The following is a 26,092-nucleotide window of genomic DNA, read 5'->3' on the forward strand; positions in this document are numbered from 1 at the left end:
GATGAGACAATGGAGTCATCCAGTCTGAAGGACAGGGAGAGCTGTGTGCCATCGGTATAGCAATGATAGGAAAAGCTGTGTGGACCAAGAACTGAGTACACTTGCGACACACTTGCGGATGGGCATTGAGTTAAAACCTTTTCCTTGCCTTTGTGCATGGAGTTCACAGTAAAAGAAAGTAACGCTGTGTTTACATAGAAGCTGTATTGTTAGCTACTATTACTTTGTAACAAATATGGCTGAATGATATAGGAAAATAATTGGATTGCAATTTTGATTGCTATTTTTTCACAATGTTCCAAAGTTTCTCTTCTTCTGTATTATTTAGTGCAGACAAGCTGTTACTCAGCATTGTACAGAATATCATATGAACTACTTTTTTATGTTGTCTGTGTGTATAAAATTGCATGTGCCCAACCGCATACAGACATAGTTGAAAACATCCCCTAGACAAATAATAATTAATTAAAATAATGAATTCAACTATTCTAAATCTCCTACTACATTCTCCAGTCTACTCTCCACCCTCAACTCTCTCTTTCCTTTACACAACATTAGTAGGTTTATAAAAAAAATGGAAATGCCAACCAATAACAACATGCAAATGTATTGTCAAGGTTCCACTTGAATAGCCCCTGTCTCTCAGTGACAATAATGTTTTCTAAAACACAGACATTAAACTTTGAGAATAAACTGAAATAAATTATCTGTGTTTTGATCCAACGTTTCTCCATCATTTTTGGCTACACATGCATGTCAGTTAATACCTGGCTTAACGGACCCAAGTAGCATTTGGAGGTTTTATTAGCAGATGTATTTTTAATCAATAACTTTTTAAAATGCTGGAGGACATTTGTAGTGTTATGTTGTGCAGTTGCTTCATCACGTCACCTGTTTCTGCTGCACATGGTAAAAGGTAAATGGCCACTTTTATCCAAAACGCTTCACAATGTTGCTTCTCATTCACCCATTGACTCACACACTGATGCCGTTGGCTGCCATGCAAAGTGCTCCCCTCACCCACCGGGTGCAACTTAGGGTTCAGTGTCTTGCCCAAGGACACTTCAACATTTACCCAGGAGAGACTGGGAATCAAACCACCGACCCTGTGGTCTGTGGATGCCTGCCTCTGTGTAGCCTTTTTATATAAATCATATAATAAAAGTCAAAAATTCAATCATTCTAGTGTTATGTCATTTTTTTTACTTGAAGGCATCAAATATTGAACAGTATGTTAATTTCATTTTCAGTCAGACTTGAGGCAGACTTTGATTCTAAAACAGGTTGGCATCACCTTCTTTTTGTTGAAATGGATTTTATTAAATTGATATTAAAAATTATTGTCCAGACACTGCTATGGAAGTCAATTTATTGGCACAGGTACTAAGATTTTATTTAACAATAGCCATCACTACGTATAATGCTTAAAGTTAAGTTAAGTTCAGATGCCCTTCTTTGGGATTATTTTATTGTCTTCAGTTGCTGTAGCCACCATTACTCCAACTTGTTTGCTGGGAAAGCTCATACATGCAGGCATCTCCAAGGAAACAGTGACTTCTTCTATTACTGTCATAAGTTTTAAGGGAGCTGTGAGAGAACTGCTGGTGCTGGTGCTTAAGTTAAAGCAAAGGAATCAATTAAATAAATTCTATATATTTCTTGACATTTTTTTTAATTGATTTTTTCACCCGAGTCAAGCCCATCAATTGTCTTTGACTGTCCAAACAGGAGCGAGGTTTTATGGTTATTGTCCTAAGGGAAGCAAATCACATAGAATGTGGTTGTCTTTTCTAAAAAAAACAGCTTTCTTGACCGGTGGTCTTCATGTTCACTGAAGAGATTCATAAAGATGTGTATTTTAACTCTTTAAACTGTATTTTTTGCACAAAAAGAAAATATGGGTTAGAATAACGGGGAAGGAATATAGAGAATAAAATCAAAGATTACATTTTGTCATTCACATGCACTGTACCTAGCTTGACCCTTTAATGAGGGACTTTTTTCCAGTTCCAGACTCTCTAAACAACTAAGCTATTTATATTCTAATTTGATCAGAAGATATTATAAGGTTGTGTTGCTGCTTGCGCTTTAGCTCTACCTCAAGGGAAAGTTAGGCCTCTTATGATGTCTGGGGAAAAAAACTAACCCACTTTGAGCTTTACTTAACAGAGGCATCTGTAAATGAGCAATGGCTCGAGGCCCAGGGTTTGTGTGTGTCTCGTTTGTATTAACTCGTTTATTTTTAACACACGCACACACACACACACACACACACACACACACACACACACACACACACACACACAAATAGATGCAACTTGCTTGGAGGCTAATTAAAATCTGGACATGGATTATTCATTCCTGGTTGCTGAGCCTCAGGAATCTCCCAGCTATGAATTCCAGACAAGTTGACCTAGATGTATGGTGTATGATAAAATTTGGTTTTGATTGTTAATGAGGTGAAAAGTGCTCCTCATTGTGGCTGGGGTTTTTATGTCCTATATAGAGATTTACACATTAAATGTATATTTAACCAATAATTTTTTCTTTTCCCATATAACTTATGGCCATTGCAATAAATACACTTGTTGGTTACTATAGTATACTTAAAAGTTATTAAAAAGTAAGAGAGTTCAAACACATTTTCTAACATAAAAAGAGTGATTAAAGCGGTTCTATAAAGTTCTATATTTGGTTAAACTGTAGTAGCGATGTTAGAGTCTTTAGCAGTATTTTGGTATCTGCCCCACTTGCAGGTTTTAGGTCACAAAACATTTAATTGATTTATAATAGTAACAAAGCCATATAAGAACTGCACTTTCTGTTTCACACTACAGTTTGCTGTGTTGTTCCAAACAGAAGACCACACCTCGAAAGAAAATATATCACATGATTGCATTCCCACTGTTTTATGCACACATTGAACAAAGAATCAGGAAGACGTCAGTCTTAAGCCATGCATTGATACAGTGTGGGTGTGTGGAATTGGCTGTGATTCTCACTTTGTCTTATTTTGACACACTTAACCTGTGCTGTCACCACTTATGTCACTGGCACTGTTCTTTATTACCGTCTCCACCGTCGCTAAATCAGTGAGTTCATGCACACTCCTTTGACAATGGAAATATTCATTCTAAAATGTTATTACATAGGATGGTATAAAAAAAAGTGGATAAACTGAAATGGTATACATCCAACTGCTTAACATCACAGATCACCAATATTGTGGTAGAAAGCAGTTAGGGTTTTAAAGAAGAAGGGTCCAAAAAAAATTCTTCTGAGGAATCACCAGAACATTTAGCAGAAGAATTTTGCATTTTGATGTCTACATTATGATATGTCAGATGTGAATGATAAGGACCCATGTGCCTACAAACACAATGCACAATGCCTCAGTACAGACATTTAATTCTAAAGGGTTTCGTTTGCCATTGCTCTTCAAGCTAACAAACTGACAGATTCTGGGACATGCTGCTGAGCTTAACACATAATGTTAATCGAGAGTGTGGACAAGGAGGCAATTAGGCAAATGATAAAAAAGGTCATATTCATTTTAAGCCTATAAAAATTTGAAAATTTGGAATTTCTGAGGAAAAACACAGAAAAGTGTTAGATGTTAAATGTTAGTTGAGTTGTTAAATCTAGGGGCTGTTAGACCTCTGGTCTTACTCAAAATCACAGGGCAACAGTTCACCTACTAATAATTCATAATGTCATTTGTAAGCGCAGGCCCCCGAGCTGGTCTGGCAAGCTGAGTTGATCTGGTAACTATACTGTTTTGAAGTTGGAAAAATGCCTGGAGTCAGCAGTGAAACAAATGCCTTTTTGAACCTTTTTAATCATTTTTTAATGTGGGTCTTTTGGCTGACTGAAATGACAGAGAAAGTAAAGAAATAAATAAAAATCGGATTATTGATACATCAATAACTCAGTGACCCTTAGTAAACGTGGCAATGTCTGAAATGATCTAAAGTGGGTTTACATTTTTCCTACCAACAACAGCGAAATGCATTATTGTGCATTCATATTCTGTGAAATTTAATCAAACCTCATCACTATCTCTGATCTTCTTACAAAACAACATATTACCAGACTCCACTAGTGAGATTTCTGCTCCTCCAGTTACAGTCTGTGCAGTTACACCAACATTCATGTGCTATCTTATCTGTGCATGTGCGGGGAAACTTTAAATAAAGGTTGAGCACAAATGATAAGGCTGGCTTCAAAGCCAGACTGTCCTTTGTAATTCCTGATGTAGCCTTGGGATTTCAACCTACAGTTGTGTGCATGGCTCTTGTCTTAATGACTTTCTAAACTGACAGTACAGCCACAGCATTCGGTTGTGAGATTCTGAAAAATTTCTTTCTTTATACAACTCAGTGAATTGCTCCATAAAAACAATTACGCTACTCGACTGTTTTTCATGTTTGCTTATAAAAGCCCGCGGTATCCCAGAAGCAATAACAAATTGTTTGAGCGGGAATGTTTATTGTTTAAAAATAAATGAACTGATTCACAATGTTAATGAAAATTCAGTCGCCTGTGACGATCTCATTCTGGCTCGATAGGCCTCTGTCCTTGTGAAGATGAATCTACAGCTTACGAACTACCCACTGAAAGGTTCACTCGTACGGCGACACGTCAAAGATTGTGAATGTTGTTCTCTGTTTCTGCAAAAATACACCCTAATATGTGGCCAGACTATTTTGTAATAATTGTATGATTTATGCATGTGTGCTAATGCTTTGATGTACAGTATGTATGCATGTGTGTGTGCATGCCAACAGTTCCATATGTGCTGTGTGGAAATGTCATCTCACAGTATGACAGAGCTTGGTTCACAAGGTCTTCCTGTCATTCACAGCTCCTTTCGCAGCTTGACACTTGACACCATATGAACATTACACACAGAGAGAGAGAGATATCAGAAAAAAAGAGAGCATAGTAATATATGTGGCATAAAAAACTAATGTAAGTTAATCACACACACACACACACACACACACACACACACACACACACACACACACACACATAACCATCGCTCTATCTATTTCTTTCTCTCTCTCTTTAATTTGGCTGCACTAAATTCCGAGCAGTGCAGCAGAGGTGTTTCAGTGAGCAGTCTGTTTTTTTTTTTTTTTTTTTGTTAGTCTCACAGACAAAAACACCACAAATTGTGTGATGAGTTGACAATATTCACATTTCTGAGCAGTTTCAGCAGATGCACTGTAGCACGGTTTCTCCCTCTGACGTAAAATGTCTTAAATTCACATTTACTAATTCAAGGCCTTAAAAAGTCTTAAAAGGTCCTAATAAAAGATTAGATGGGTCTTATTGATTGATACTGTAGATTGTTTTAGGTCATTTCAGTCTCAGAATTCCAGCTTATACATAAAATACAGTAGGAGACAGAATGCCACCAGCAGATTGTGGGAGCGCTTGTTTTTTGTAACGTTTCATCCCCACTGCAGAGCCATCAGTGCATTTACATGGACTTAAGTAAGTTACAGTCGGCTTTTCTCTGTTAAGTAAACAGTAATAACAGTAATAGACAGTAATAAGCCTGGGTGTCTGACTAAGGTCCGACCTAAAATTAAACTGGCAGTAGTGCCTCGTAGAAGTTCAAATGAGTCACAGATTTTCCTGTTCAGTTCCCATTGTGGATCAGCTGTGTGTCTCCCCCTTATTTTTCTATCTCTCCCCCTGCGCTGTCAATCAGCTACAACACAAACACACAAAAAGAAAATTCAGAAAGCAGTGTTTTCTGTATGCAGGAAGAAATCTGTGCACCAGGCTTCCAAAATAAGTTGGAAGTGAAGGAAAAATCTTCTTCATTGCATGTTAACATTAAAAAACAAATTTCTCAGAGTAACCTAGTTACTTAAACGTTGTTTATGTGTGAGGCGCAAAGCCGCTAAAGTCAGTAATTTTGATGCTCTGCTGCTTTAAATGTTTATTCAGATTTGATGTGTAACCAGGCTTGCAGCTAAGTAGCTTCCCACATGCATTGCACTGTGCCTTCTCCTTTTCTCAAATGAATCCACACTTTATGTTAACTGTGGTCACAATGTGTTGTAGGTTGCAGCGTTCTTGCAGGATGTAGCCTTTGTTAAAACCTATAAGTCAGAACAGAAGTCTGCTTTCTCAAGAGTTTAATAGAAAGCAACAACAGCTTGATCAAAAATAGTGACCAGTCAAATAAAAGCTAAGAAAGTAAGTATAGTAGATAGCTCGGTCCTTAAGGTTTATGTGGAGTGATCCTACATAATATCAATTTAACAGTTTAGTCAATCACATTGTTAATAACTCCACAGCCAGGTATCAGCACTATATTAACTAACGGTACTATAATTGTTATAGCTACAGTAACTAACTGTGCACATTTGAGTTATGTTACTACTGTGACTATTTACAGAAAAAAACTTCTTATTTAAGAGTTACTAATGAGTAGAAAATGTCAGGATGCTACAGAAACATAGAGAAAGCGAAGAAAGGGAAAAAAATAGCAAATGTGTAAAAGTGTCCTTCATTATTTTCATACAAAGTCTTAAATGTAACTAGTTTAAACTTGTAGACACCCTGAAAATGACAGGTCAGTAAGGCAATGTGTGAAGGTGGGGACATAAGACGTCAATTCATTTAATTAAGTATGAGCGTTGTGTGTAAATCGTCACTGGCTAATCAAGCACAATTATGCGCAGCAGCAACGAGCACAACATAGTGTATAAGCAGGGGGGAGAGGCATAGAGTGAGAGCAATAGAAAGGAGGGAAAAAAGTGAGAGCGGCTGTCCGTCTTTGATGTGGACCTGCCTCTACCATCTGAAACGTTTGAAGCCTGCGTTGCCCAGTTACAGCAAGCCAAGGATGCATGGCTCTCAGCTGGGTGCAGAGTAAATGCTTGCTCTCTCCCTGCCCATGGATTCTACAATCCTTAACATCCCAGATTTATTATGTCTTCAGATTTATTTATTTTTGAGTTCATTGTATGAGTTAACCTCTCTCTTATTTCTGGTGCATTTTTTTTTTTTTTTTCCCCGTTCAGGTTTATCTATTTATAGACATCCATCTAGTGTATAATGAATTGACAACAGTGTTCCACATCCGACAAATGGCCAGTTAAACTGCCCTGGACTGTCACTGCCCTGGTGATTGGCTGTAGGTAGTTGGGGCTTACTGAAGGCTGTAATGTAGAATTCCACTACAGCTCTATTTTATCATAGGCCCGAGGTCTTTTCTTATATGGCTCCAGGATGTCTTTCTCTTTTAGGACAGGATGTGGGAGTGCACCTCCAAAAACAGGAGGTGTGATGTAATATGTTCATGTTACTTTGACTTCCCATTCATACAGTATATTTGAACAAGCAGTGGATGATGCGTTGGAAGAGGGCAGAGTTCTGAAAACACTTTTGTCAGTTAGGTGTTAAAACTAACAGATAATGTTAGTTTTGAGCACCATTTGATGTATTTGGGTCATGCTAATTGCATGGCAGTAGGGATGGCTGTTAGTCTGAACTAAGTGTGGTGTGTCTTGGGTGATGTATGTGGCCTCTTGTGAGATTTCCTATGCCTTTTGTTGGTGAGTTAGCTTCAAAGCTTTTGGAGCGTGTCAGTCCGAAACACTGGTTATGCAACTGTTATGCAGACCAAACCCGTAAGCAGGTGACCGCTGTGACTACTCTTTTAAACTGAATTTAAGCGGTGATATTAAAGTGGTTTAATACATTTTTTAAGTCAGCATTCACAGACCGTACTCACTGTTTTGTGTCAAAGTTGTCCTTTTTGTTTCCGAAATAAGTACGTGTATTGTCATTCATTTGCCTCACTTGACATTGCGCATGTGCACATTGCAATGACTATAATGATACATCCTACAGTTCTAAAACAAATGTCAATGATCGAAAAATGGCTTCTGTGCGATGGGCCTGAGAGCTCATAGCAATGCAGCTAGAAAACACATACAAATGAACAAAACACAAACAAATGTAAAAAAAAAATATATATATTTAAAAAGCGACGCTTTCGTTGTGTTATTTATTTTTGCAGCGCATTTCTTTTTGTTATTTAGTTGTGTTCATCTCATTTTGGTGAATTAAAATTTGCGGATATGAAATATTGCATAAGTAGGTCAAGAGCACAAAGTAAATCTTCTTGTCCAACTTGATATCATCACATGCATATAAATTGAAAACCATGTACACTAAATACATTACAATTTCAAAAATAGCACTAAAAACAAAGTTCCATAAACTATATATGGTATTGGATTTAGTTAGGCTTGTTATAAAAAATTATTTTTCAGCACTCTGTCTGCAGCTTTGTCAATTATAGGTACCCTCCCCAGGAATGAGCAACATAAGCAAAGCCATGTCAAAACAGAAATCATAATCTTAGAGAGCCATGCATTTATTCTTGCAATAAAATTACATAGAAATAGTATAAATTACTACATCACAGTAAGTAAATGTTAATTATTCAAACCATTTATATATCTGTGACATAAACATCCAAAAGGCTTTTCTTCTTTCAATTATATATAAGTTGTTATTTCCAAGTGGCATTTCAACCTATTAAATGAAGGGACACTATGTCATATTCTGTAATTTCTGCAAATTGTGCTTTTAACCCTACCTCCAACGGGTTCCTTGCCTCTTACAGGATGAAAAATAGAATTTGGAAATATTAATATTGCATGTTAATTTGCAATGTTACCCCCCTAAACTACAATTTGATTTATCATTATGAACATTTTAACTCGCATTCTAAAACCGATGCGTTGACAACATATTTCACTTGAGCTTCTGTTTGACATTTTCGCAAAGAAGTATCTTACATGTGCTATAGAGCAAAGGAAAATAGTTCTCTATTTAATCCATGATGCATGGCATCGTTCTTTCAGGCAGATTAACAACGATGATATTGTGTACATAAATGCCTCGGCCAGCTCTTTACACATGCTGGGCCCTGTCATGGAGCTCTGAGATTCATTACCGTTAGTGAATCTCTCACTTTTGTGTTGTATACTCTCTGGTCAGTTGGCTGGTACCATAATATTTGTTGTGTTTTATTACATGTAAACATTATCATTACAGCCTTCCCTCCAAGGCTTTTATTACTTTCATCAGTTAGTACTGAGTTTGGCAAGAAGGAATTCTCCTATTCTGGCCCCACTACCTGGAATATGCTTCGGCAGGATCTGAAATTGTGCAGTGTGGTTTCTAATGATTTATCTGCTACTCTTATGTTAAGTATGTTTTTGATATATTTTGATATTGTCAAATTTCCATTTGTATTTATATACAATAAATACAAATACAAATACAAATACAAACACATCTCTCGAAAATGAGACTTGGCGTCTCAATGAGAGTAACCTGTATAAATAAGGACATTTTAGAAATAATTTCTAAAAATCAGAATGTGTGGGAAACACTGCTGAGAATATCTATGATATGACTACAAGATGTGTCACAACCCTACATGCACTAATCCTATCTTGCCAAATCTACAGGACTGACATGTATTGTTAACTGCCACTAGAAACAGCTGGTCAGCTGGGACTGATGTGCGAGGGGTGCACAAATACTGTCACACCAAATTTCTAAGTCCAGACAATGCATCTAAACTGTTTTCTTTTGACAATGTTGAATCATGTTTAATAGGGGACAAGCTTGGCTTGAACATTAGCATAGAACTGTCTGCGGTGCTCACTGCATTGTGACGCATTAACCGAGCAGCTGATTGGATTCTGGAAGATGGTAGTTTGCCGTCTTCACGAGCCTCCGATAACAAGCTAAATCACACAGCTTCATCGTTTAATCGCCTAGTGGCACAACTGAGTACTACAGGGAACCGAAGTACTTTTTATTTGTCTTCTGGATTATAGTTCATGTTTTAATCAATTTATTGATTACTAATCAATTATTGATTAATCGCCCCAAGAAGCACATCTGTTTGAGTGGGAATATGTTTTTTGATGAGTTCAGGTTAAGGTTTTCTAAATCATTCTCCTCAGTATTTATCTCTTCGTTGCTTTTCTGTGATCAAAGCTCAGCTGTTTCCCCTGATGGTCACTAGTACAAGCTCACTGGTGGTTAAAGCTGTTATGGAGAGTTGTGATGATGGTGCTGCGGATTGTTCCATTGTTGTGTGTGTGTGTGTGTGTGTGTGTGTGTGTGTGTGTGTATAGAAAGTTAATAAGCATTAGTCTTTCATTCAGTCCATTTACCTTCTCTATCCCATCTTTTCTTGTCCAGAAAACACGTACCATCACAGTGGCCGACTTGTCCAACCTGTGGGCGAGAACAGTTGTCCACCAATCTCACAGTTGTTGGTTCAATCCCCACTCCTCTGGTCACATGTCGAAGTGTCCTTGAGCAAGACACTGAACCTCAACCTAGTTGCTCCTGGTGAATGTTGGCCAGCTGCATAGCAGCTCCCCCATCAGTGTATGAGTGTGTGTGTGATTGTGAGTGCGAATGGGTGAATAAGAAGCAGTGTAAAGCGCTTTGAGTGCCAATAGGTAGAAAAGCGCTATATAAGTGTCGACCATTTACCATTTAAAGCAGCACTTTAAGTCACACATTTTTGACCAGGCAACATGTTTCTTGTGGCAGGATTCTCAAACAACTGCATGCACTTTTAAATAATTACAGTTGCATAATTATGGTTGAGGGCCCCCACAGAAAATATTGCACTTAGCTATTGCTGTGACTCTACATTTCTTTTGTTGGTAATTGGCTGATTGATCTGTGGAAACCTTTACCCAACCTGTTCCCTATCAGCCTCTTTCCAAAACTCAGGATAATCTGAACACCAGACCAGAAGCAGGTAGAACCCAGCACACAGCTGTACATGCAGAAACCAACAGTTTTAACACAGCACTATGTATCTTTGTGTAAACTGTAAACTGGTCCACAGCACCCAGTACAGTGTCAGAGAGCAACAAAAGTGCTGCACAGCTCATACAACATCATATGTACACATCAATTGTTGCGGACAGTGAGCGCACGCACACATCCACAGATGCCCAGGGAGCTCACACAGGGGTTGCCACATGTTCCCACCTTAACTGTTTAGTGTGGAAAAGGTAGTTTTATTTTGAATTACAGTCTCCTCAGTAACAAAAGGAATTCCTTAAATGTGTTTCTCCTCCACATAAAACAAATCTAAGCAGTGCAGTTTTAATTCTCGGGTTTTACTTTTTATCACATGCATGAACACACAGCAGCTGTGCCATAAAGTGTGACAAGTGTCATAACACAGATAACAGCCTTACACAGATGTGCAGGGTTAATGCTGCTGCAGCTACTGCCCAGGCCTCCTCTGTGTTGTGTGAAGTGTTTTGTTATTCTGTGAGAGGCACTTAACTGTCGAGATCTGCTCTTTGCCACACTTATTCACCAACAATCCCCACTATGTGTGTTAAAGGATGCATTCTTTTTTTGAGTTCTTACTTTTCTTCTTTCTTACATAATGGGACTCACACACATTTACACCGCAATGTTATCAGGCATCACGGTATCATTTTGTGCAGTGCTCATAAAGTTTCCATTGTGATAAGTATCAGATGAAAGCTGTTTTGCTTTACTGCCCAAAAACTGCCCTTCAGAGGCTGTTTTACACCAGAAAGCAGATGGGTTAGATTTATGGTGAGTTGGGAAGAGAGACTAGGCAGTGGAGCCAGAGCTTGAGGTTATTAAGGTGATGTCTTACAACAGAATATTTTTCCAAGTAGATATAAGATTAGGGACAGTTTGACTCTGCTTTGCTCCACTTATTGACTCCTTAGTTGAAAACATTTGGTAAAATACAAAATCTCAAGAATGGCTAAGTGATTTTAAATGACGTACAATTTAATTCAACTTAATTTATATAGCGCAAATTCAATCTCATGGCACTTTACAGAATAGATTCAAGACTAAAAAGATGTATAGAGAAAACCCAACAATTCCCCCTTGAACAAGCCATAGGTAACAGTGGAGAGGAAAAACTCCCTGTAATGGAAGAAACCTCCAGCAGAACCAGGCTCAGGGTGGACGGCCATCTGCCTTGATCGGTTTGGGTTAGTGGAAAGTGGAAAGAGAAAAGAAAAGAGCAACAAAATTAAAAACAAAACATCGGGCAGGTTGGTAGGACCAGTAGCTGCAGACTGGAAAACACACAGCTTCAAAGCCTGGGACACCTGCAGAAAGGAACTGAGAGAGGGAGACAGAGAAAAAAAAAGACAATTACGGTAAAAAACACATAAAGTTAATGTTAGACAGTGGTGACAATTGTGGGGTGACAGGGGAGGAAAGGAGCTGTGCATCGCGGGTTGGTCCCTCTGCAGTTTAAGCCTATAGCAGCATGACTAAAACTAACTATAAGCTTTATCAAAGAGTTTTAAGCCTAGACTTAAAAGTAGAGAGTGTGTCTGCTACCCAAATCTGAAATGGGAGGTGGTTCCACAGGAGAGGAGCTTGATATCTAAAGGCTCTGCATCCCATTCTACCTTTGGAAATTCTGGGAACCACAAGTAGCCCCACATTCTGAGATCAAAGGTCTACTGGGATGATATGGTGTTATGAGGTCTTTTATATATGATGGAGCCTGACTGTTCAGAACTTTATATGTAAGAAGCAGGGTTTTAAATTCTATTCTACATTTAATGGGAAGCCAATGGAGAGAAGCTAGTGAAGGTGAAATATGATCTCTCTTGCTAGTTCCAGTCAGCACTCTTGCTGCAGCATTTGGATTAATTGCAGGCTCTTAAGGGAGTTACTGGGGCATCCTGAAAGTAGGGAATTACAGTAGTCCAACCTAGAAGTAACAAATGCATGGACTAGTTTTTCAGCTTCACGACAGGATGCTCCTAGTTTTGGCAATGTTCCATAGGTGGAATAAGGCTGTTCTAGAGATTTGTTTTATATGTGAGTCAAAGGACAAATCCTGGTCGGAATTAACTCCAAGGTTCCTTGCAGCAGTACTGGAGGCCAGACTTATGCCATCTAGAGTAACGATATAGTCGGGTAGCATATTTCTGAGATTTGTGGCCCCAAATACTATGACTTCAGTTTAGAAATACAAAATTGTGGGACATCCAGGCCTTTATGTCTTGTAGGCATGTTTGAAGCTTGATTAACTGATTTTATTTCATCTTGTTCCAAAGATGGATATAACTGGGTATAATCACCATAACATGGAAATGTATGGAGTGTTTTCTAATAATGTTGCCTAAAGGAGACACATATGAAGTAAAAAGTATTGGTCCTAACACAGAGCCTTGTGGAACTCCATAGCTAACCTTTGTGTGCATGGAGGATTCATCATTAACATGAACAAATTTCAATCTATCAGATAGATAAGATTTAAACCAACCTTTTGCAGTTCCTTTAATCCCAATTTCATGTTCCAGTCTCTTTAATAAAATGTTGTGATCAATGGTATCGAATGCAGCACTAAGATCTAACAGAACAAGTATAGAGACTAGCCTATTATTCTGAGGCCAAAATCGTTGGTGACTTGTTTCTTGGTTGGTGCTGTTTCTGTACTATGATGAACTCAAAATCCTGATGAAAAGTCTTCATCCAGATTATTCCTGTACAGGTGGTCACATAATTCTTTTGCAACTACTTTATCAAGGATTTTAGAAACAAAGGGGAGATTAGATATTTGTCTGTAATTGGCTAAGACACCTGGGTCAAGACAGGGTTTTTTAAGTAATGGTTTAATTACAGCTACCTTATAGGCCTGTGGTACATATCCTGTTTCTAAAGATAGATTGATGATATCTAATATGAATGTGAATATGAAAGGGTAAAGCTTCCTTGAGCAGCTTAGTTGGAATAGGGTCTAGCAGACAGGTTGTTGGTTTAGATGAGGTAATAATTGTAGTTAGCTCAGAGAGATCTGGAGAGATCAGAGAAAAGCAGTCTAACAGGGAGTGGGGCCTTATCGATGACTCTAGCACTGCTGTACATAAAGATCTATCTGTAATAGTGGCGACTGTGGTGCAGGAAGGTAGAGCGGTTGTCCACCAATCTCACAGTTGTTTGTTCAATCCCCGGCTCCTCCGGTCACATGTCGAAGTGTCCTTGAGCAAGACACTGAACCCCAACGTAGTTGCTCCTGGTGAGTGTTGGCCAGTTGCATAGCAGCTCCCCCATCGGTGTATGAGTGTGTGTGTGATTGTGAGTGTGAATGGGTGAATAAGAAGCAGTGTAAAGCGCTTTGAGTGCTGATAGGAAGAAAAGCGCTATATAAGTGCAGACCATTAATAATTGGGGGGGAGGATCTGGTGAATTCTCTCTCTAAACGCTACAATTTTATTTATAAAGAACGTCATGAAATAATTGCTGCTCAGAGTTAAGGGAGGACTAGGCTCAACAGAACTATGGTTTTTAGTCAGCCTGGCTACAGTGCTGAACAGAAACCAGGGGTTGTTCTTGTTTTCCTCTATTAATGATGAATAATATACTGTTCAGGCATCACAGAGGGCTGTTTTAAAACTGTTTTTGAATGAGATTCTTCTAAATTTCTGGAACGACACTTCCTTTCTAACTTTGTGTTGCCTGTTTTAAGTTGCGTGTTTGTGAACTATACCATGGAGATAACCTCTTCTGGTTTACTGCCTTCTTATTCAGAGGGACGACAGTATCTAGTATTGTACGTAGTGAGGCTGCAGAATTGTCAACAACATAATCTACTTGTGCAGGAGTAAAAATAAAAATGGTAAATAGTCGCTTATATCGAAAGCGCTTTACAATGTTGCCGCCGATGGCGGTGGCTGCCCATGCAAGGTGCTCACCTGACCCACCAGGAGCAACAAGGACACTTCGACTTATAGCCAGGAGCGGGGATTGAACCACTGACCCTGTGGTCCATAGTCAATTGCCTTACCAAATGAGCTACAGTCATTAAGGTGGCTACTTGCCATTGTATTGAGATATGGTGAAGCAAATGATGAAAGAATTGTTTCTTTAAATTTGTTTACAGCTTTTTCACTTAAACATCTGCTGTAGTGGAATTGTTTCCTAACTGCTGTATAGTCTATTATTGTAAATTCAAATGTTAGAAAATGGTCAGACAGTTATGAGGAAATATTGTTAAATTATCAGTTTTAATACCATACGTAAGGACAAGGTCTAAGGTGACTGAAACAGTGAGTGGGTTTATTCACATTTTGGGGAAAACCAAATTGAATCTAATAAATGAATTAAATGTAGTGTTGACACAGTTACTGCATCTACATGAAAGTCAACCACTACTATGACTGAGCACTAAATCGAATAGAAAATCTGAAAATTCAATCAAAAACTGAATAAAGGACTGGAGGACGGTACACGATAACAAATAATAGTGGTACCAGTGGCACAGACAAAATGAATCTGATCTACAACAAAATAGCAGCCAGTGTCAAACTTACTACAATGCAACAACACACTGTTACTTTTTATACAGCTATTTTCAAACAACAGCTACATCTTATGCTCTTTTCTCAAACACTTTTATTACTCGATGTGTTGTGTTCTTCTTGTCTCGATTGTGTGGGCGCACTCTTTGATAGCATGCTGTTGACAGCTGGGCATTGGCATGCTGCACCATCTGGATCCCCTCAGGCTGGCATCTCAGCAGGGCAGCGAACAACTGGCCAAAGGCCTTCCTGTCGAGGCTGATGCTAAATCCAAAGCCACCCTCATGACAGGCTCAGAAGGCAAGAAGCCAAGGGCGCCAGCTAACCATTAACCACAGTAATAGAGCTACTCTTATTCACAGCTCAGAGGCAGTATAAAAGGCATTTCCTCCCCAGGTGGTTGCAGCTGGGTCGGCTGCATGTTGTAGAATCTTCTTGGTTCAGAATTGAGGCACAGGTGTCACCTCAACTGCAATGAACTGAGAGTATTTTTCTCAGTTTCTATATATTAACCATGTTCACCCCAAGTCATAAAAAACTGTTGATGTTTGAGGTTAATATTAATATAAATTATAATATTGAAAGTGGTGGTTACAAATCTCACTGCACAGCAAGAATGTCCTTGGTTCAAACCTGCCAGATGTCTTGTTGGGCCCTGTCTTTGTGGAGTTTGCATATTTTTCCTTGTGCCTGTATGCATTTATTTCCGGTAATGCTTTTTCCTCCAACAGTCAAAAAACTTGCAGTTAGGTTTAATTGTTGACTCTAAATTGTCTCTGTTGCCTGGCGTCAGTAATAATTAGCTCAAGTCCCCATTAGATGGTTAACAAGTCTCAAAATGGAATTATGTATAATAAACATTAGAAATTGATTTGTAACCCTTTATTGTTCTCTAGGAGTCACAAATTCCTAAAGACCACATATACCAAAGCATAATGTTCCTGCAGAATTTATATAGAAACGCATAAATCCTCTTTGATCTGGAAAGTAGACCGAAATGGCCTGATACAGTCAGAGGTTGTAGGAGAGCTACGGTTAAATATTGTATTAAATAAACTCTGAGAGTGGCAAATATCACATTCCCCATAGCTGCCCACGATTTATTAGTGTGCTTGATGAAATGCCTTTGCTTCAAATGGAACCTTAGACATTGCAGAAGGAAATAGTGAACTCATTTATTAGAGGAAAACCAGAGGAAGAACAGCAATCGATTACGATCCTATTTTGGATTTGTCTGTCAACTTTCCCTATTGTAGGTGTGTGCTCTGCTGGCTTTCGGTAGGAACGGAAATGATAGAAGACAAAACATGCGTTTTAATATTCAAACAACTTTATCGATCCCATAGGGAAATTGTGTTGCCTTGTTACAGCTGCTCTCCACATGAAAAGTAGAAAAGAAAGGACAAATCTTCCACCCAAGCAAGACAATAAACAAGAACAAGTACAAACTTCTGATCAATAAGTAGGAAAAAAACGGCTAGATGAGTAAACATCGATTAAATAAAAAATAATAAATGAAATTAAATGAATACTATTTGTCCAATTTGACAATTTAGTGAAGGAGGGGGATGACGTGAACAGTTTAATAGCCAGTGGGAGAGAGGGTCTCCTGTGGCGTTCTGTGGAGCACTTGACTGTGATCAGTCTCTGGCTGAAAGTGCTCCTCTGTGCACCCAGCATGCAGTGGAGTGGGTGGGAAGGATTGTCAGGGATTGAGAGGAGTTTGAACAACATTCTCCTCTCATCCACAACATGCCGAGGGTCCAGCTTCTCCCCCAGAACAGAACCAACCCTCCTTATTAGACTGTCAAGTCCACACACTGACCAGATCCCTCCATTCTTTGTTCAGCCTCCCTCCCTGAACAATATGTAATTGCCACTCTCTACATCATTTCCTTAATAGTTCCTGAAATGCAGGAAATTGGCTGCTTTTTACTGCTGCAGGTTGGACAAATAAAGAGAAACAAGGGGGGAGAGAGACAAACCCTCTTAGGTCCTTAGGTAGTCAGCTTTCTGTCTTAAACATTTCCATAACTAGAAAGTAAAGGAATTGTATGTCACACAAAACACTATCAGCTTTAAACAGTATTGTGCGACTGATTGGTTGGACGTTTGTGTAGTTGCAGACTGTTCTATGTCACCAACAGTTGATTAGTTTGCAGTTTCATCAACCCACCTTTACATCTCCTTCACTGATCTTTGCTGCTTCCCACAATCCCATCTTTACTTCATCACTTTCTTATTTCCATCTCCATCGTGTGTGTGTGGCGGGGGGAGGGGGGCTTTTTATTTGGCTCTCCAACACAAAAAGACAGTAGCTCAAAAGAGTATGCACACCGCAACAAAGCCTTGCTTGCATAATTTGCAATGTACTGCCCCCCTCCCATTTTTTCCCGTACCTTTGTTCTCATATTTTCATCAGCCTGTCTGCTCCTTTGATCTGATGGCATCTGTTTCTCTATTAGGGTATCTGGGTGTTGGTCCTGTAACCGTCCCTTCCGATTTTACTGGCATCACAAAAACCAGGAAATTGCTGTTGGGGTCTCCACCCCTCACTGCTTATGTGCATATTACATTACATCCTCTGAGGTATAGACGATAGTTGACTTTGTAGATGTTACCTTATTATTTATTATAATATTTTAGAAGAATAACAATTGGAATTCATGCTTCCTTCAAACGGAAACAATGTTATTAAAAAAAAGTTCCATCAGAAACTTATCAAGTCACATCATTAGGCTATTTTAAAATTCAAGCACTATGTACTAAACATTTAGGCACTGCAATTTATTTTTTGCTATATATATTGCAATAGCAAGACACTGAACAGTAGCTAGTGCAATAGTAGCTCTGCCACCTCACAGCTAGAATGTTGCAGGCCCGATAACACACACACACACACACACACACACACACAAAATATATATATATATAGTCCAAATCCACAGACTCTGTGGTCTCTGGACAAATGCCTTACAAACTGAAAGAATGTGGCAGACAAGTGTACAAATGTCAGTGTTACTCAAAATCAATTATCCAATGCTTGAATTTCCAGTGCTCTGTTGCGACCTTAGGTGGTCTGTGTAAAGGCAGTGATCTAAAGCTAATCCATAAGTTTCTGCTTTGTTTGCTTAGTGAATCCATTTACAAATTGGTGTTAAAAAATGCTGGTGTACAGGTTGTTTTTCTATTATGCGTAGTCTAGTATGAGAGAGCTGATTGGCCCCTACAGCCAATTTTACAATTTTTAACACCAAATGAAAGATTTACATAGATTGGAAGTCTATCAAACATTGTTGTTCTATTGGTAGAATATTTAATTTCTTGAATAAAGTTTTGTCAAAAGAAATCCAGCAACTTAAATGACAGCCTTTTTTGCTCTCTTGTCAGTAATTTTAGTTGCTTGTGTCTCTGACTTTTGGGTTCTACATTTTGACTCATCTGCTACTAATAATACACTATTCAACAGACGGCAAAACTGCTTTGTTTCAGAAGTTCACATAATTATACAAATCATTTTGGAATTAATCGATAGTACTGCCTGTCAGACTGACTTTTTTTTCTCTTTATTCCTAGATTTGCCAATAGAGTATAATCCATCAGATCATCCCCGGGCCAGCACTATCTTCCTCAGCAAGTCACAGACTGATGGTGAGTTCTCCCCCCCACCCCCACCCCCTTTTTTGGGGGGGGGTTCCCTTGTTTCCGACCAAAATTTTTTGAATTCCCTTACTTATTAGTTGCAAATGGATTATTGCAAAATGAACAGTATGGTAATAATGATGAGTAATTTTGGAACCGTTCCTGTGAAAGTACCATAAATGAACTTAGTCCACAACCAAGAAGGCCTAATACTTATACAGTAAACAGTGGCAAGAAAAACTATTTGCAGTTTTCTGCATAAATAGGTCTTAAATCCATCTTCATCAAAGTCACAAATCTAAACAATTTTTCTAAGCTGGTATAACAAAAACTTTCATGTCTTTATTAAACACACTCATTAACAGGGTGGAAAAGGTAAGATAATGCCAACTGGATTTAGGTGTTATCAATCCTGGAGTCCAATCAATGAAATTAGTATGGCGCTCTGGTTTAAAACTACCTCGACAGTTGTACAGACTGTTGGTACCATGGAAGGACACCTTGCAGATGAAACATAGGTTGAATTGGGAAGAAGAAACAGCACTACATATGGCATAAAAAGCGAACCAACAGAAAAATGTAATCGCAACAAGGAAATACAGTGCAAGCATCATGATTTAGGGCTGATTTGCTGCCTCGGGATCTGGTCAGCTTGTGAAGGATAAAATGTATTTCCAAGTTTATCAAGGTGTCCTACAAGATAATTTCAGAATGGCTGTCAACAAGCTAAGACTCAGACAAAGCTAGGTACTACAGCAGTACAGTGACCCTAAACAAGTAAATATACCATAGGTGGGCTTCAGGGATGCAAAATCTACCTTTTGGAATGGCCCAGTCAGACCCCGGATCCCAATCTAATAAAGATGCTGGGGAATGACCTCAAGAGAGCTGTTCACTCCAGACATAGCTGAGCTGAAGCCATTTTGTAAGGAAGATTGGTCCAAATTCCACCAGGTTGAATCCACACCGACCGGAATCACATGCTTGAGGTTATTGCTGGTTTTCTGAATTTTCTGACTTTTTTTTTAATCACTTTGTGTGTTTATTGGTTGTATTGTTGATATTTTACGTGTTTGGTGAGGATCAGATCACATTTTATGACCAGTGTTTGCAGAAAAAGGTTGGTAAATCTGCATTTAGCTGTAGATGAATAATTACCAGTATTTGTCACCCACAGTTTTTGTTTCTGATGGCCTTTTGTTTTGGACAGTTAACTCCTGTAGTTATATTCAGTTATGTTCCTACTTGGTGGCATACAACCAGAATCTATTGTGTCTACGACCCTGTCATTTGAAGATGTGTTGTGCAATTTAAATAAGTTGCCAATGCCTTATGCAGTGTTAAAGTTAAAAGTACATAATAAGTGCAGTATATTACAGAATGAATAAGTGGTGCTACAAACAGAATTCAGATAGCTCCGTTGCAGAGATTTATTCTATTTTTGTTACATTTTCTTACTACTTTACTTGATCTTATTCTCCTGTTTTCAACAATCCTCTGAAGAACTCTCAGTAATCATGCATTTTTATCTATTGGCATTGATCTTCAAAAATGTGACACCTGTTGCTGCCATGAGTTCTTCAAAAAAGCAGCATTGGCAGATTGCATATCTAGCAAACTGCAAAAAAAAAAAAAAATGCCTGCATATTTTAACCTCATGCAGTGAAGAGATAATATGTGCTGCCAGCTTTGTGGGAAAGAAAGCTGTTTGATTAATGCAAGGATTTGACATACATCAATAAAACAGATGTGAAATGTTTCATTGAGCTGCCTATTGTCAGATTTTCTGAGATGTGATGCAGAGAGAATGATATTATTAGGTTAGATTAATAGGAGCCGACCCTCTATTTATTAGTCTTATAAGTCAGTTGTGTTAATGTCTGCTGGCCTATTTTCTAAATTCAAATTAAGCCGTAGAGTACATAAATACTGATACAGGAAATCACACAGTGGATACATTTCACAAACAAACATGGAGACAACTTGGACTTTGTGTTTTTCAGTTGCTGTGCCCAACAAGAGAGGTAAGCATCAGGAGGCAGGTGGCATCATGCTCACTTTGTGTTTATGTAGTCTTCAGCTTTATTGTATTACTGTAATCAATCCACATCGTCTTTTGTAACCAGGTTGTGCCTTCACTGCTAAACTCCTGATGTCATTACGTTTTCCGTGCATTTGTGACTGTGTGCATGTCAGCCCAGGAAATACACCATTGTTGACAGGGCTGCTTTGATTACTGAAATGACATGTCAGCATATTTGAGCTTAAAAAAAAAAACATTTTTATTTGGTGCATAATGGGGTGAAGGATACAACCAGGAAAGACCCAAACTGATGAACAGCTGAAACTCTATATCAGTCAAGAATATGGAAAAATGATTGCCTTCAAAATTAAAGCAGTTGTTCTCCTCAGTTCTTAAATACTTGATGGTAAAAGAAGAGATCATGTGCTATTGTGCTATTTGTAATCACAAATAGGTTTCAAATTATTTGCAAATCATTTTTTTAATTTACATTTACACAGTGTCCTAACTATTGTGGAGTTCAGAAATGATGGCTTCTTTCTTACAGTTTCACAAATCCATTTAAAAAACAGCCTGCTGCTTTTTGCTAGAAAGCAGGACACACAATTATGAATATAGAAAAAAAGAACATTGTGTGTCAGAGAGGTGGGGCAGTAGCCGGTTAGAGGTGGGAGACCGCTCACAATGTCAGTGGGTGTGTGATGCTGCATTCTGCATCATTTGCTTTGCCAGTGGTTCTGTCTTACTTGTGTGGTCTTCTACATCAGAGTAAACATATGAATACACAAACACACAGCAATGACACACGACTATGTGTTTCATGCCTTATTTAGGCTAGAATGGTGAAATATGGCACTCAGAGAAGAGCACAATAAAACACATATAGTATCATCATGCTCTTTAAGCAGAATTAAGATTAGAATTTGCAGTGTATTCAGTCAATTTCAAAGTCAGACAATTTCAAAGCATCCACAGGCCTTGAAAGGGTCTGAATGTGCTGAATCTGCATTAGTCTTTTTAAAAAAAATGAAAGTAGCCAATACTGTCTAAATCCTGTAATATATGGATAGAGAACTGATCAACCCTGGAGAAATGCTGCTCCCTGTCTGCCAGATGTGTGTACTGCACTGATGCTTAGATAGTTTTGTGTGTGTGTGTGTGTGTGTGTGTGTGTGTGTGTGTGTGTGTGTGTGTGTGTGTCTACCTTGAACAACACCACTGACACCTGACACTCTGCTTTACCTTTCAGTTCAAGACAAACGGAAGAGCCTTTACATCAATCATGTGAGTAACATACAGCGCAAAAAAAGATGTTATGGAATAGACTGTTTAACTGTTTAAATGTTGACCCATTATTTTGGTCAAGCTGTAAAATTGTAACAATTATGATTCATACAGAATCATAATTGTACAGACTGTACAGTAATCTTAATCTCTTGTATTTTTGCAAGTTTACACACATTTTGGAGAACAAGGTAACCTTTCAGAATGACCCTTAAATCGATCCAACCTTTTTCTCACTATTCTGACTTCTTCAAACCCCACTGATTTCAGCTACAGTCTTATCTTTATATATTTATTAACCTTCAAGAACTTCTGTGTTTAGGTGTAGTTCATTGTCATTAGTTTATAATGTATGGCAGTAATTCATCACATTTGTGTGCGGTTCATCTTTGTGCATTATCTCATCAAAATATGCAAGTTTGATAAAGTGCACTGGACCACAAAATAATCGAATAAAAAGTAAAGCTATTTGCTAAATGGGGTTTGGGAGTTTCCCAAGATTTACTCCACCATCGATACCATTCCCGCATGCAGCCATTCTAAATTCTGACACCAGAACTGTTTGGAGGCCCATTGGCTGTGTCCAGGTATGACAGAAATGGATACTGATGTGCATAAGTGTGTTTATATTGGTTATTTCTGAATTCCAGCATCACCTGGGCACAGTGAGGCGGAAATACAGCTCATGTTCCACCATATTCCTTGATGACAGTACTGTCAGTCAGCCCAACCTGAAATACACCATCAAATGGTAATTTCACATTGTTGTTGTTTTTTTTTTTTTGTGAAAGTGGAAGTAATTAATTTCAGTCCACAGTGTGACTTGATGATAAATGAGTAATTTTCATTTATTTATTTATTTTTTCTCTTTACAGCGTAGCCCTGGCAATATATTACCACATAAAGAACAGGTAGGAAAGCTGTTTTCATCCATTTGTTCAGGTTAGCACACAATTCTAATGCTTAGCAGAAACAAATTCTGTTATGTTGAACTGTAAGTTCTTCAGATGCTTTCTGCAAAAAAACATAACCTTGTTGAAAGGGGCTGATACTTGACCCTATGCAAGAGCACCAAATTGGAATTGAGTGAGATCTGAAAGAGCTAAAGGAATTGACTTTTGGTTCAGGCCTGTCGTACAGAAACATGTTTCTTCACGAGACTAAAATAAACACAAAATCTATACTGTGTGGCTAAAATAAACTTTATGCAAAATAATATTGTTCATAACATCAATATACTGATGTGTTTTTCTATGTTTTATAATATTATATATGCTATGTTATCTTGGGTAGTTAACCTTATAGTTAAATCTTGTTGCTCACAGTTACCACAACATCTAACAAAATGTTGCCACAGCAAAATAACAAAAGAAGAAGAAAAAAAGGCCTTTTTCTTCATAGGCATTTTTAGCAGTTATTTCTCTCACATTATTGAGAAGCTCTTGAGCTATATTAAAATATAGATTTGGATTCACTAATACAGCTACTGACTCTAGTGAAGAGACTGTTCTCCATACTAGCTGAACCATACCCACCACACATTAACCCACCACAACATTAAAACAAGCAAGTGGTATTAATATTGCTGATGGCTTATGATGGTTTATAAATGTTGATTACGCATTGTGCTTTGCATTTAAAAAAACTATATATACCAAAATGATCTTGCATAAGGTCGAATGTCCCCTACTTTAAATCTTTACAACTGACAGGAATCTGATGTAAAACAGCTGTTGGAAGCAAAGATAATTGCCCATAAAATCTTTAAATAGGAAAATACTTTGCAGATGAAGTCATATTTTAAATGATGATTATTGTTTGTTTGTTTGTTTGATTTGCTGTAATATTGTCTTGTACTTTGTGTTTTTTATTCCAGAGACATCGACGGAAGAATGCTGCTAGACATTTTTGATGAGAAACTGCATCCGCTCTCAGTAAGGTCTTTTGGTGAAGATACATTTCCATTATGCATAAGCTGTACAGCTGTGAGGATTCCTCAGCAAGACAAACTGCACAAGCTGATGATAGGCAAATAAGTCCGTGTAGATCAGATTGTGCTCCATCCATCTAGTAATCTCAGGAGCCATCTGGATTGTTTCACTGTATTTCAGTGTCATTTTGCAGGTTTTCAATGGAAACATTTATATACTGTGCCTGATGCTTTATACACATGTCTTAAAAATCACTAGCACCATGTAATTCTGTATTCATAAACATTCACATCAAATGCTAATAAGGTATCTTCAAAATAGTTGATTTCATGCTATGTTCGTTGCAGAAATTGGAGGTTCCTGGTGATTATGACAAACACGACCCTGAGCAGAAGCAGATCTACCGCTTTGTCAGGACGCTGTTCAGTGCTGCACAGCTCACTGCTGAATGTGCCATTGTCACATTGGTGAGTTTATGTGTGTCTTTCAGTGCAGGCACTAGGAGGGAGTATTGCTTCATCATTATTTCTCTTTCACCATTTCAAGTGACAAGGACTGCTGTCTTCCTGTTGCCTTCCTATTTGTATTGTTTTTTTTTATTGTACCATAATTTCTTCATCTTGAACAATTAAAAATCTTCACTTCTGTACTTTTTTTTTCCTAATCTTTTTTTTTTTTATATATAGTTTTGCAACTTTTATCAGCTGTATTGAGTTGGGTATAATCCCCGTCCCTGTCACCCTCTGATCTGCCTAGAAACATGTCTTTCTCCTTTGTTCATCACTGTGCCTGAAAAAGTTGTTCCCATAACTGGGAAATGCAGATTTAATATGGCTGCTTTGGTGGCCCAGTATTGAGGTGCTTGCTGTACTTTCTGACAGATGTACAAATGTGTCAACTTGATGCAAAGGCAGGTGCATATGTTGATGTGTAAGGACAGTAAATGCAAAGCATGCACTACAATGATGTAGTCTATCTGTGACTGTGTCTCCGTCCTCTGTCTTTGCCCATGTGTTGAGGTGGTCCAATTCTTACACATGCTCACATAGCACATTCTGCCACATGGTCTGTCTACTCCACCATCAACCCACCCCCCACATTCCCACAGTAGGATCTGGGACACCTTCAGTATTGAATAATCCTGGTGTGGTTTAGGCGGTAAACCTAGCCATAGTTAAGGTGGTTGAGATATCTTGGTAGAGTCTGTTCAATTTTATGAATAATTGTAAACCTACAGCTGCAGGTGCACTATCAATAAAGACAAGTTCCGAGGCCAAAAGCTCATTTGTTGGGGTGTCACCGGCTTTTGGGCTTTAGCTTGAGATCCTATATGAGACTGATCTGTTTAATTCCTGCTACATACACTACTGTACTTGCCAAGACTCCAGGACCCTTAAGAGACACAGAATTTCAATTCTGCTGATCAGTTCCAAACAAAGGCTGGAATTTCTGCTGAGAACATCGCAACCAACAACACATTGTGACATTGTAACATTCTAACATTGTAATGACAATTTATTTCACTGAAAGTCTGGTTACTCATCAAACATGATTAAATATTTAAAGCAGCACAGCGACAAACTGAATGACTAGACAGTCTTTGATGTCTTGCAGTCTTCTAGCTCGGGACTGTTTCTCATGGAGTTCGGAGACAGTCCCGGATCCATCTTATGATTGGTAAACAACTTTAAAGCTTTACTTTAACAGGTGAGAGCGAACAATCTGATTGGCCTTTTCACTCTTAAAACCTTTTCTTCTGTAAGTGGACAGCAATGTTGAAAACACTTAGAATAATGCAAACAATTACCCCCATGGAA

General features: G+C 38.3%; 1 protein-coding gene across 4 annotated transcripts in view; it reads left to right on the plus strand.

Moving 5' to 3' along the window:
- ccny (cyclin Y) overlaps positions 1-26,092 on the plus strand; it is a 38,789-nt gene that overhangs the window by 5,520 nt on the left and 7,177 nt on the right. The window contains exons 2-9 of one of the 4 annotated variants that reach the window (XM_067486377.1): positions 18,972-19,046; positions 21,041-21,061; positions 22,310-22,344; positions 22,512-22,535; positions 22,995-23,095; positions 23,220-23,255; positions 24,221-24,278; positions 24,623-24,742. In XM_067486377.1, coding sequence (XP_067342478.1) covers positions 18,972-19,046; positions 21,041-21,061; positions 22,310-22,344; positions 22,512-22,535; positions 22,995-23,095; positions 23,220-23,255; positions 24,221-24,278; positions 24,623-24,742 — 470 coding nt within the window. The remainder of the gene's footprint in view (positions 1-18,971; positions 19,047-21,040; positions 21,062-22,309; positions 22,345-22,511; positions 22,536-22,994; positions 23,096-23,219; positions 23,256-24,220; positions 24,279-24,622; positions 24,743-26,092) is intronic. The other 3 variants (XM_067486379.1, XM_067486378.1, XM_067486380.1) reach the window with 3 other exon arrangements.

This window comes from Channa argus, chromosome 19 (genome assembly GCF_033026475.1).
Source record: "Channa argus isolate prfri chromosome 19, Channa argus male v1.0, whole genome shotgun sequence".
NCBI lineage: Eukaryota > Metazoa > Chordata > Actinopteri > Anabantiformes > Channidae > Channa > Channa argus.